This window comes from Haliotis cracherodii, unplaced genomic scaffold (assembly GCF_022045235.1).
Source record: "Haliotis cracherodii isolate W230 unplaced genomic scaffold, xgHalCrac1.p SCAF_17, whole genome shotgun sequence".
Classification (NCBI taxonomy): domain Eukaryota; kingdom Metazoa; phylum Mollusca; class Gastropoda; order Lepetellida; family Haliotidae; genus Haliotis; species Haliotis cracherodii.
The window spans coordinates 17,519,712-17,533,867 of record NW_027266272.1 but is presented as its reverse complement, the minus strand read 5'-3'; the positions used below and the strand labels follow the sequence as shown (position 1 = coordinate 17,533,867).

The following is a 14,156-nucleotide window of genomic DNA, read 5'->3' as shown; positions in this document are numbered from 1 at the left end:
GTGTGTGTGTGTGTGTGTGTGTGTGTGTGTGTGTGTGTGTGTGTGTGTGTGTGTGTGTGTGTGTGCGTGTGTGTGAAATAATGACAGCGAAAGAGGGGGTCGCCAAAGTTATATGGAGTTGGGGGATGGGGGCTTAAAAAAATGACACGGTTCTATTTTTTCAAATAAAACTTTTGTACATTCGAACCTTTCTTAGGGAATGGTCATATATAACTGGGAGTGTGTGTGTCTGCATGTGCCTGCCTGTGCCTGCGTGTGCCTGCGCGTGTGCGCGTGTGTGCGCGCGTGTGTGCGTGCGTGCGCGTGCGTGCGTGTGTGTGTGTCTGCGTGTGTGTGTGTGTGGTGGGGGAGGGGAAGGAGGCATGAAATAGTGCATAAAATTGTAAGATATGACCAGTCCCTCGCATTCAGGTTTTAAAGCCTTCCGGGAGCTGAACGAGTTGTCTACCTTTGAGAGTACACACGTGATCGCTCCTGCCTAGCTGAGATACTATGTACCAGAGAGGGGGTCGCATTCAACATAGGACTTGGCACACTAGACGGTAAGAAATGTCACCTAAGCACTTAATGCCATACTTCGTAAAACTATACTGGTCGATTGACAGGTTATAACGCCTTTATGCATAAAGAAGTTACGTCAATGTAGTGTGTTTGATTTTCACCCACATTAACTGTACATGTCCCCTTTGACTTCATACGAGCATGTGATGCACTATTGATGTGGCTGTTGTTATGCATTGTCCTTTTATACACGCTGTCGCGTGTTTGAGGGTATATTCAAGGCTATAGACTTTACAAGCCACTTCAATGTGAATGGAATGCCTGGTAGGGAAGGAATGGGTAACTCGGGTACTCGGGTCGGGTGGGTCCTGAGTAGGACCCGGTTACCCACCGGGCTAATCTATTCACGTGATATATTTTTGAATGACAACAACTCACTATGACTCAGTGGTTCCACTACAAGTAGCTACTTTTCTTTCTGACGATGCCGCATTCCTTTGACTTGTATATGTTTGAGTAAAGATATAGCTTCAGTCAACTTCAGTGAACGCCTTACCTTGTAATATATTCAATTAGCTGTTTTCTAAAGGGGGCGTGTGCCTGCTCTATCAGTCTTGTCGACCTGGTTGCACTTGGATACACAGGACCTTAATCTGAATGTGAAGTCTTCGCTTGCAGTGATATAATATGACTTGTCACAGTGAATAGTAATACAAGACAGGATTTGTGTTGTTATGCATCGTATATTAGTCAGCAGTATTTTATATCCGTCAGCAGTAAACGCGCTACCGTGTCACCGGATGTCAAACTCGATTTTTGCCAGGCCGCTTTGAGAGTGGAAGGTCCGGGGTTCGATCCCCGGCCGCGTCGTACCGAAAGACGTTAAATGATGGTACTTGTTGTTACCCAGCCTGGCGCTCTGCATTAAGGATCTAAAACAAGGACTGGTCGGCTCAGATTTAGTATACGGTGTGTGAGTGGGATAGCATCTATAAAATCGGCAAATATAATGATCAATAATGCGTAGGGCCTCCTCTACGTTGAAAATGTATTTGTACAGCGTCGCCTCCTCGGCCTGACAAGTGTCCTTTGAGTTGCATGAGGGACTGCTTGCCACTGTGCTCGGTGAAAGTGAATTAGCAGTTGATGATTTACAGGAGGAGCATGAACCCTTCGACCAAGGACGTCCCAAGGATGCTCTATTGGTGCACCCTTACAATCCCATTTTGGTTGTTGAAATCTGTAAAAACACGAGCTCGGTGGCCATGGGGTCTGGCATTGACATCCTGGAGCGTAGCAATAGGTCCAAAAAGAAAGAAGGAGGAGCATGAACCCTTCGACCAAGGACGTCCCAAGGATGCTCTATTGGTGCCAGACCCGGGGAGTAAGCTGTCCACTGCATCCTTACAATCCTATTTTGGTTGTTGAAATCTGTAAAAACACGAGCTCGGAGGCCATGGGGTCTGGCATTGACATCCTGGAGCGTAGCACTAGGTCCAATAACATTCAAAGGAGGAAATACAAGTGGCAGAGGAAATTCGCGTCTCTGTCGTTATCCTGTTAGATTTCCATTGACAAGAGGGGTTCAGTGATGAAAGCTGAAGCCACCCAATACCATAACCGACTCAACTACAAGTCGGTCCCTTTCTCGTACGGTTGATTATTGAAGACTTGTCTAAAGACTCGATTGCAACAATCCTTGAACTGGAGGCTGAAGCGAGATTCATCAGTAAAGAACAAGTGCGATCATTGCTGTCGATTCCAATGTCTATGACTTGTACCAAGCAAGGCGAGCAGCTCGATGACGAAACAGAATAGGAGTGAGTGAGTGAGTGAGTTGGGTTCAACGCCGCTTTTAACAGTATTCAAGTTATATCGCGGCGTGTCAGCTTAATGTGGGAGGAAAGCCCCAAGTGATGCAGGTCTCAGACGTTTACCACTTCGGTGAAACCCACGAGCACGGGGTCCAGCGTCCAGCTGTCAGACTTTCTATTCTGTCGGGGGCACGGGTGACCCAGTCGTCAAAGGCGCCGCGATTTGCTTTGCAGAGTTGCGTCCCTTGAGCACGCCAGAAACCTATGATTGTGGGATCGAATCCCGGTTCGCCCCGATTATGTTTCGATGTTTTCCAGCACCATACCCGTGCTCGTGGGTTTCACCGAAGTGGTAAACGTCTGAGACCTGCATCACTTCGGGCTTTCCTCACTCATTAAGCCAACACTGTAAAAGCGGCGTTAAACCCAACTCACTCACTCACTGTAGTAAAAAGAACAATCTCTTCCAGAGATTTTATAACATTTCTGTTTAATCCCACATCAATCCATAATGTAATTGTCACCTGACAAATATAAATCAATCTTTAATCAATGCTATTTTACCTGTATGATGTAACAAGGAAGCTATGCTTTGACGGAAAGACATTCATATCAGTACTCACACAGAAATGCATGTCGCGGGAAAACCTCTACACGGATGCAATACTGCTATAATAGCCCTTCCTGGTTATTTTTTGTCAATGGTTCGTGTTAATATTTTTGTATTTGGTTAAGATATCTTAGGAACAGTGAATTATGAAATTGTTAGTTGTGCATGTAAACCCTCAAAGTTGAGGTGTTTTTGTCAAGCATCAGCTCTGGGAGAAACTTAACAAGGGCACAGAAAATCACGATGGCTTGCAAATGAAGTAAGTGAGAACTTCTTTGAGAGGCATTTAGAAGTTGGAGTACTAAGTAAGGATAAAATATATGGATGAGTGAGTGAGTTGTGTTTAACGCCGCTTTTAACAGTATTCCAGTTATATCACGGCGTGTCAGCTTAATGTGGGAGGAAAGCCCGCAGGTCTTAGATGTTTACCACTTCGGTGAAACCCACGAGCACGGGTATGGTACTGACAAACCTAGAAACATAAACGGGGCGAACCGGGATTCGAACTCACAATCATAGGTTTCTGGCGTGCCCAAGGGACGTAACTCTGACAGCGAACTGCGGCGCCTTAGACGACTGGGCCAACCTTGCCCCAAGATATATGTTTATAAAACCAAGTATAGTAACAATTATAAATATCTTGGTTTGTGGCTCAACGAACACATGGACTTTAAGTTCACAATTAATGAACTGGCTAAATCGGCAAGCCAAAATACAAAATATTTTGATGCTGGTGGTTTTACTTATGCAATTTACACTAAATTGTATGAATCCTTGCTTCCGCCTGTTATGCAATATGGTGCTTCCATTTGGGGGTTGTATGAACGTAAAAAGTTAAACACTCTGCAAAACAAAGCATAAAATTTTTTTCTCGGCCTTAGACGTAATGCGTCAAATGTCGCCGCCAGCGGAGACGTGGGTTGGAAATCATGTGTCACTAAGCAACGCATAGAAGTATTTCGTTTATTCTTCCGCCTTAACAGTATGGAAATTACAAGATTGCGCCGTGTCATTCATGCTTGGTCAAGTAAAAGAGGGCGCTCATGGGAAAAGGAGGTTTACAAGCTAGCTAGAAGCTTAAACGTCGTCGACTTGATCGATGTCCATTCGATGACACATGGTCAGTTCACTCTCATTAAGCAAAAATTATTTCAAGTGGATGAAACTGCTTGGTTTTCAGAGCTGTGGAATGATGCTAATAACCCTAATGGTAATAAGCTGAGGACCTATAGATTGCATAAGAAGGATCTAGCGCCTGAGCCCTATGTCTTATCAAATTATATCCATAGAAACACCAGAAAATATTTGGCACTTTTACACAGTGGCAGCCTCCTCATTAACATTGAAAAAATGAGGTACAGTCGTCCCCCTGTCCCCCTTCAGGATAGAACTTGCCCTTTTTGTTTTAACTCAGTAGAGACTGAGGTCCACTTCTTAATTGATTGTAACATGTATGATGATTTACGTTATGATGTAATGAGTGCTATGTGTGAATGTATGCCAGATTTTAAAAACTTATCTTCAACCGAGGAATTTATACACATTACTCAGATGTGAATACGGGTGTTATACTCTTTGTAAGCTAATTGATCAAATGTTCCAAAGACGCTTATCACTCATTTGATTCTGTGTGGGCTTTTCTGCATGTATGTCATTATGCTTGCGAATAGTAGTATTTCTTCTTGTGATCAATGTTATACTTGTAATGTTTATGTTGAGTATCGGTGAGGATAAATACACCTCTGTGTTGTGTGTGTGTGTGTGGGGGGGGGGGGGGGGGGGCGTATAATCTACGTATGGTGTATGTATACGTGTGTGCGTGCGGGGGTGGGGGGGGGTGGGGGGTGGGGGGGGGGGGGTGCGTGAGTGCGTGCGTGAGTGCGTGCGTGTGTGTGTGTGTTATAATGTACGAATGGTGTGTGTGTGGGGGTGTGGGGGTGTGGGGGTGGGGTGGGGGGTGCGTGTGTGTGTGTGTGTGTGTGTGTGTGTGTGTGTGTGTGTGTGTGTGTGTGTGTGTGTGTGTGTGTGTGTGTGTGTGTGTTATAATGTACGAATGGTGTGTGTGTGTGCGTGTGTTTGTGTGTGCATGTACTTGTGCGTGGTATGGTGTGGGGTGGGTGTGTGGGTACCTACGTGTTTGTGTATGATAGTGTGCGTGACTTTATAAGTAATTTGGCGTGTGTGTGTGCGTGTGCGTGCGAGCGTGCGTGTTCATAACCCAACCTTAATTTTAAACATTGTGTTAGTATATGTCTTTTTTTACCTTACCCAGATCATGACGTTATTATTGGCTTTTATGTTTAAGTGTCTCGTAGGCCATACCTGGTCGGATGTTATATTTTACTGTTCGTGTACGTGTTTTAGTATGAAGTGTATATAACATGTGACACTATAATAAATATTATTCTCTCTCTCTCTCTCTCTCTCTCTCTCTCTCTCTCTCTCTCTGTATATATATTTTTGGTGTTTAGGTTCTGACACCGTTATCAAGCAAGTGATCATGATTGACTTGCTTGATAACGGTGTTAGAACCTACACCGAAACGATTATCCTGATTATAATAAAGAAGTTGTTAATCCATATATCTTATCCTTACTTATGAAGTAAGTGATGTTTGAGTCTACTTCATACACATACCTACTCTCTTGTGATTGTGGCTGTTCTGTTCGTGAGTGTTGTTGCGGCGGTTGTGAATGTGAGAGTGGTTGTTCTTGTAAGATGTTGTTCTGATTGTGGTTGTGTTTTGTTGTTATTGTGGTTGTTGTGGCTTCTGTTAAGGTGATTATGGTTGTTGTTGTTGTTTTGCGACTGTCGTTGCTGGTGTAGATGTTGTGATTTGTTGTTATTGTGGTTGTAGGTTTTGCGATTGTCGTTGCTGTTGTAGATGTTGTTGTGATTTGTAGTGGTTAAGGTTTAGGTTGTTATTGTCGTTGTTTTTTTGTTTGTTGTTTAACGCCGAACCCACCTACATGACGGCGGTCTGTAAATAATCGAGTCTGACATCCTGAGCATCAATCCACGCAATTTACATGCATCAATCTGACCACCCGATCCCTTTATTTGCCTCCTACGACAAGCGACGTCGCCTTTTACGGCAAGCATGGGTTGCTGTAAACCTATTCTACCCCGGATCTTCACGGGTTCTATTGTCGTTGTAGTGGCTGAGGTTTATCTGATTGTTGTCGTCGTTGTGTATGTAGTTGTGATTACTGTTAAAATTAGTAATTAACGGGGTGTACAAGATACAGGCCAGTGCTATATAGCCAGTGAGAAGCATAAATGTTGACAAATATTCCCACATACGGACCTACCTCTCTATCTAACCACACACACACACGCACGCACGCCAGCACGCACGCACGCACGCACGCACACGCACAGACACACACACGGAAAGATATTCATATCAGTACTCACACAGGAATGCATGTCGCGTGTAAACCTCTACACGGATGCAATATTGCTATAATCGCGCTTCCTTGTTTTTTGGGGTCAATGTTTCGTGTTAATATTTTCGTATTTGGTTAAGATATTTTAGGAACAGTGAATTATGAAACTTGTTAGTTGTGCATGTAAACCCTCAAAGTTGTGGTGTTTTTGTCAAGCATCAGCTCTGGAAGAAACTTAACAAGGGCACAGAAAATCACGATGGCTTGCGAATGAAGTAAGTGATAACTTCTTTGAGAGGCATTTAGAAGTTGGAGTACTAAGTAAGGATAAAATATATGGATGAGTGAGTTGTGTTTTTAGCGCCGCTTTTAACAGTATTCCAATTATATCACGGCGAGTCAGCTTAATGTGGGAGGAAAGCTCGCAGGTCTTAGATGTTTATCACAAGCGACGTCGCCTTTTACGGCAGGCATGGGTTCACGGGTTCTATTGTCGTTGTAGTGGCTGAGGTTTATCTGATTGTTGTCGTCGTTGTGTATGTAGTTGTGATTACTGTTAAAATTAGTAATTAACGGGGTGTACAAGATACAGGCCAGTGCTATATAGCCAGTGAGAAGCTTTAATGTTGACAAATATTCCCACATACGGACCTACCTCTCTATCTAACCACACACACACACGCACGCACGCACGCACTCACGCACGCACGCACGCACGCGCGCGCGCGCGCGCGCGCGCACGCACACACACACACACACACACACACACACACACACACACACACACACACACACACACACACACACACACACACACACACACACACACACTGTTTCCAGAATCGCAACAATCGGACTAATTACAATCTGATTTTAGAAATGGCATTTTGCGATACAATTATTTCTATTGATACCTCTTGGATACTTCGTTACTGAACGATTGATTGTGGAAGATAGGACACTCTTATCAAGGATGTGCAAAATAAATCGGGACTTATCTGAAAACATGGCACGTGACCAGCGACGATTACCCCAGTTTCGACGTCTTGTACACTACTGACGTCTGTTAACAATATGACTATTTGTAAGGGGCTGCACAACACGTACTCCAGTAGCCTGATGAAAGTTTACAGCAATTTGATTGGCCGTTTGCGCTCGAATACGTAGAGTTTGGTTTCGGCTTGATCGATCCGTTGCTCTTGTCGTTGACCAGGGACGACCTGAACGGAGTCGACATTTTGATTTGATGGTAACCGTTCCATAGTCTGCTGTGAGTGAGTGAGTTTGGTTTTACGCCGCTTTTAGCAATATTCAAGCAATATCACGGCGGATGACACCAGAAATGGGCTTCACACATTGTACCCATGTTGGGATTCGAACTCGGGTCTTCGGCGTGACGAGCGAACGCTTTAATCACTAGCCTACCCGACCGCCCCTTCCATAGTCTGCTGTAGACAGACTGTGAAACATTAAACGTATTGGCAGTAGGGCTGGCACCGGTAACTCGGGTACTCGGGTCGGGTAGGTACATGTACTTAGTAGGACCCGGGTACCCACAGGACTACCCGGACCCGTGGTTAGTCAAGTGATATTTTGTTTGATGACATGTATAAATACATGATTACTCGACAATTTTAAGTCTCCAATGTTCGCATTTCTTCATGACAAAGAACACGTTCCTTCTGACTTATATATGTTTGAACAAAGCTAAAACGTCAGTCAACTTTAGTGTATGCATGACCACATCGTTTTATACGTGTATCTAAATACATTCTGCCAGGGCTACTGTCAAACTATTCCCAATCGGACTTTTTGTACCTTTCTCTTGGCACCAACAGCGGGTACCCGGGTAAGGTCGGGTAATAGGGGTGTGGGTACCCGGGTAGTAAAATTGGACTCGTCCCAGCCCTAATTGGCAGTTCCCAGCATGCCAATAGCCTCCAGACGCTCCGCGCGTTGCCGACGCCGTGCGCGCTAGTTCATACACAAACGGTGAACTAAATCAAGTAAAGCATAACTGTATGATAAGCAGAATCAATAAGATTGACAGAAATAATTGTCCACAGAGATTGATCGACCTTCCTTGAAAGTGTCAAAATTAGGAATAACACCACCTGTGTGGCGATGCTGCGTGGTGCACGTGCCTACTATAGGATGTGTTTTGATGTTACGTTTTACAGACATCAACGTTCTTGTATAGGATGTTTGTCGTCACCACTTCTCTTTGTTCTATCGTGTCGTCCCAATTGAGTCGATGCTCATGATATCAATCACTGGATTGTCTGGTCCAGACTCGATTATTTACAGACCGACGTCATATAGCTGGAATATTGCTGAGTGCAGCGTTAAACAACAAACAATCAATCAATATTAACATTCATATTTCATGAATCCCTACTTTTTTAAAGTTTATTACAAATTCTGTATGGGTGTAAAATTGTGTATCACCTTTAGGTATTGTGATTTCAGATATGGCGTCAAAGGAACAACTGATGGAGGAGTTTCTCACCTGCATGGTATGTGCCGAGGTGTTCTTGGAGCCTGTCACGCTGCATTGCGGCCACACCTTCTGCACCAAGTGCGTCACGTCCTTCACTTTAACCCAGAAAGATGCTATGGGTACGTAGACCGATGATGCTGTACACACCTACATTTGTTGTATATCTGCCTAAATACGTGTGTGTATTCCATGGATAGTTTACGTTGTGGGGAAAAAGCATAAGTTTTCATTTTCTATTTTGGCCTGTGTCGATATTTTTATAATAAAAATTATATAATATTTAAAAGAAATTACTCACTATTCACAGAATATAGACAAGCGTTGTTCATAAATATTGTCTAACACGAAGAAATGTTTTTCATACGTCTTGATCCCCTCTAAGGGGGCACGGGTGGCCCAGTCGTCTAAGGCGCCGCGATTCGCTGTGCAGAGTTGCGTCCCTTGGACACGCAAGAACCCTATGATTGTGGGTTCGAATCCCGGTTCGCCCCAATTATGTTTTTAGGTTTGTCAGCACCATACCCGTGCTCGTGGGTTTCACCGAAGTGGTAAACGTCTGAGACCTGCATCACTTGGGGCTTTCCTCCCACATTAAGCTGACACGCCACGATATAACTGGAATAATGTTAAAAGCGGCGTTAAACCCAACTCACTCACTCACTCACTCACTGATCCCCTCTAACCCAATGTTTGAATGACGTTTCATCATATCAAATTCGATTCAATAGGTAGAGTTTACTTTTATAGCTGTCTAAAAATAGAAAACGGAAGGAATTTTCCGGCGAAGAAGCGTTTAGACGCGAGGGGTAGCGTCCCGGAAGTGGATGACGTCATACCCTTTGTTTGGTATTCAGGCAGATATGCAACATACATTGTCCATGTCACAAACGCGGTTCTCTTCCTGGTGCATTAATGGGACACTTTACTACATACTTTGGTTGTTGGTTGGTTGGTTTCTTGTTTAACGCCGCACTCAGCAATATTCCAGCTATATGATGTCGGTCTGTAAATAATCGAGTCTGGAGCAGACAATCCAGTGATTAATATCATGAGGATCGATCCACTCAGTTGGGATCGATGACATGCATCAACCACATATTTTGGTCTAGAGTTTAAAGGGACACTCTACTACATATTTTAGCTTAGAGTTTAAAGGGACACTCTACTACATATTTTGGGACCCGTGAGAATCCGGGTGGAGAATAGGTTTTCAGCAACCCGCGCTTGCCGTGAGAGGCCTCTATGCTTGTCGTAGAGGACGACTAACGGGATCGGGTGGGCAGGCTCGTTGACTTGATTGATGCATGTCATTGTATCCTAATTGCGTAAAACGATGCTCATGATGTCAATCACTGGATTGTCTGGTCCAGACTCGATTATTTACAGACTGTCGTCATATAGCTGGAACATTCCTGAGTGCGGCGTTAAACAACAAGCAAACAAACATATTTTCAGTATCGGCCTAGACTTCGTAGTTAGTACTTTTATCTTAATTTTTGCGAGTTTGGCTAGCCCACTGAGATACCACTTCGGTTTAACATGGAAACCCTACTCACACACAGTATACTGACTCCGAACCGCCCAGTCCTTGGAACATGTCCAAATATGTATATAGGAATAATGTGTGAGTGAGTGTGAATTTACAGTGGAATATGTTTCGGCGGGATAATCGAGACTGGTTATTCTCTGGCCTTGACATTCCATATTTACCCCGCAATTTTGCAATATACCAGCAATATTACAGCGGGTGACACCAGAAATGGGCGTCACACATTGTCCCCATGTCGGGAATCGAACCCGGGTCTTCAGCGTGACGGGCGAATGCTTTAACCACTTGGCTACCCGACCGCCCCTAGTCCTGCTTGAACGAGACGTTTATGTTTACATTTTCGGTCAGAATTGGTTCAGAATTATAGCTCTCATTATGCCAATGTGAGGAATCGAAATAAGGCCTTCGGCGTGACGAGCTAACACCTTCGCTAGAAGGCTAACCCATCGTTCTCGATGAAGTAATAATGTTTTATGTCCATGTTTTTAAATTGTGACCTGCGACATGACCAGTTATGTCCGGCAAATATCACATTTCAGGACAGAAGTGTCTGCCCTGTCCCCACTGCCGTGGCCTGACCCAGGTACCAAACCCCCATGAGCCGGAAGAAGAGTGGGCGGGGCAACTCAAGACGGGGTTCTTTGTGAAGAACTTAGTAGAAGCTATAGTCGGGGCTGAGAATGGTATGTACATAGGATGGTGCGAAACATCATTTATGTGTCATTTGTCATCCCGAAAGGAAAATGACTTAAGTTGAAAACCTTTTATGTAGAAAGAAGATTTTCTGTCTTTTGGCATTTTAAAAGTGAATATTATTTGATTTGTGAAAAATTATATTATTATGATTTCGAAAATATGATTTCGTGAATACATTTATAGCACTTTGAGTTGGAAACTTTGATTGTCTTTAAAATGTTCACACCGTGCTTTCATTCTGATTAGTTAGAAATAAACCTCTTTACACCTAACTCTGTCAACGAAATCGAGATAACGCAAAGTGTCATCATCCATTAAAACGGTTCCCTCGGTTTGCATTACAAACATGAGCACATGCGATGTTCACGCCGATGTGAGAAAAAGAACAGATTCTTGAATTACGTAACATTATCTGCTAATGCACTTACAGTATTATTCAAAGAATTATCCCGGGCATAGAGTCCCTTGGAGGTTGCACAACAGGTGCTCGGCAACCATGCTTGTACGAGGCGACTACATAAATCTAGTGGACAGTGAGTGAGAGAGTATGGTTTTACGCCGCTTTTAGCAATATTCCGGCAATATCACGGCGAGGGACACCAGAAATGGGCTTCACACATTGTACCCATGTCGGGAATCGAACCCGGGTCTTTGGCGTGACGAGCGAACGCTTTAACCACTAGGCTACCCGACCGCCCCTAGGTTGACAGTCTCACTGACTTAGTTGATTTCATGTCATCGTGCCCCTACGGCGTGGATCGTTTCTCAAAATAATCAATCACTGGTTTGTCTGGTCCAGACTGATATTTTTTAAAGGAGTGTGACATAAAAGTCATGTGTTGTTAGGATAATTTAACACTGATGTGTAATCATAAATATCATTATCATTACAGTTTTCCATTTTCGTTTTTCACCAGATGACCAATTTTGTGATATCTGTAAAGGAATTGGTAAGAAGCCTACGCTTGTATGGTGTTCTGACTGTAAGAAGAGGCTATGTTTTGACTGTCAGTATGTGCACGGGAAACGTTCAAAAAGTCATAATATAAGTCAAATTAGTAGTATAGACGATACTACCGGAAGTGCGTCGAGGATATGCACAGAACACCCTGGTGTTGACGTGAACAGAATATGTTTAGACTGTGACATGGTTGCATGCCAAAGATGCTGCATGACACGACACCAGAAATGTGATTCAGTTGTTGCTCTTGGGACCGTTCTACCAAAACTGGACAGTGTTCTTGTGAAACGCACGGAGGACCTACAGTCGGAGATAATGAGAGGCGAGTCAGTCATAGCTACCAAGCAGTCACATGTTCAAGCTGTGAAAGTTAGCAGTGACGTGGCAGAGACGGCTATAGACGACTACAGCAACAAGGTTATTGCACTCGTACAAGAGCAACAACGTCAGTTAAAAGCACGACTGAAGGATATGACTGAAGATGCTCTGGAAGGTTTGTTCTTTGACATCAACACTGTGGAGAGTGAACTACAGATGGCACAGCAGAATCTGCTCCAAGTCCAAGAAGCTCTAAAGTCACCTTCTGATGTGGATCATTATGACATGTATAAGGTGGTTTCAATGCAAGAGGCCGATAGAGAAGAACACACACTCCCCACAACTGAACCTGTGACTGCAGTGAAATTCGAAGATAATTACTTGGAAGTTTCATCATTTTTGGAAAAGTGTTTTCGAAACATGAAGTTGATGACAAGTAAGAGGAAAAGTATTGATGCAATGTCAGAACCGGTTCTTATCACCGAAATCAATACCAAAACAGAAAGGGATTCAGATGATGTACATTTGCAGGACATTGTCGTTATGACGTCAGGATCAGCCAAAACAATCCTCGTTCTGGACAGCAGAAACAAGGCTTTAAAGAAATTTGAATACGATGGTGTTTTTCAGAATAGTTACCAATTTGAAAAGTCACCCTCAAATGTTACAGCATTGACAGAAGACAGAGCGGCCGTTTCTGTTCCTTTTGCAAACCAAATTGCAATTTTCGAAGTCTTCCCAACAATGAACAAGATTGATTCCATCACAACTTCTAAGCAATACATCAGTATTGCATGCTTGAGCCCTACTACCATTGTGGCAGGTAAACTGCTTGGATTTGGAGTAGATATCATCGATATGTCAGGAACCGTTCTGAGTTCCTATGGTCTTGGGATGTTCACCACTCCGTCTTATATCGAGGTACTACGGACCAACGGTATACTGGTGTCAGATTTACAGGCAGGGTGCGTTAAGTGTGTCAGCAACGAAGGTGAACTCAGATTTACGACTGGACACTATGGACAGTGTTCAGGAGTAGTTAGCTACGGGAGTGACATCTTCTTTGTCGGTGGAGGGAGCGTAAAACAGCTCAATGAGGTGGGGGAGTTTGTCAGGGATGTTCTCACTGTTGATGATGGTGTGAATCAACCAAAGTGTATCACTTTTGATAATGACAGCCTTATGTATGTGTCAGCCGACGAGGCATATGTAAAGGTGTACAAATTTACATAGTAATTGGGGCGGTGAGGTAGCACGGTGGTAAAAGCTTTCGCTCGTCACGCCGAAGAACCGGGTTCGATTCCCACAATGGGTATCTATTTCTGGTGAACCCCGACGTGATATTGCTGGAATATTGCTAAAGCCATAGTTTGGAGGGGAAACTGCAGGACAACATACGAGTGTGATGAGCGATTTTAGGAGTGAGTGAGTGAGTTGGGTTTAACGCCGCTTTTTACAGTATTCCAGTGATATCACGGCGTGTCAGCTTAATGTGGGAGGAAAGACCCCAAGTGATGCAGGTCTCAGACGTTTACCACTTCGGTGAAACCCACGAGCACGGGTATGGTGCTGACAAACCTAGAAACATAATCGGGGCGAACCGGGATTCGAACTCACAATCATAGGTTTCTGGCGTGCCCAAGGGACGAATCGCGGCGCCTTAGACGACTGAGCCATCCGTGCCCCCTGCGATTTTAGGAAGAAATGATACCTGAAAAGTTCTCACATTATAACAATAAAATGTATGTAACACTATCACTCATTTTGAATGCACAGGGGTTTAGTTAATATATTCTCGTGAGAGAGATTGAGTATTCT

At 43.8% G+C, this 14,156-nt stretch overlaps 1 protein-coding gene across 1 annotated transcript; it reads left to right on the top strand.

The window, feature by feature from the left end:
* Nucleotides 1–467: 467 nt before the first annotated feature.
* On the top strand, nucleotides 468–13,925 carry LOC139464475 (E3 ubiquitin-protein ligase TRIM36-like). The gene is made up of 4 exons (XM_071246001.1): nucleotides 468–542; nucleotides 8,784–8,933; nucleotides 10,903–11,046; nucleotides 11,977–13,925. Exons 2-4 carry the CDS (start codon nucleotides 8,786–8,788, stop codon nucleotides 13,569–13,571), a joined length of 1,887 nt encoding a protein of 628 aa, XP_071102102.1. The 5' UTR covers nucleotides 468–542; nucleotides 8,784–8,785; the 3' UTR covers nucleotides 13,572–13,925.
* The last annotated feature ends 231 nt before the right edge of the window (nucleotides 13,926–14,156 follow it).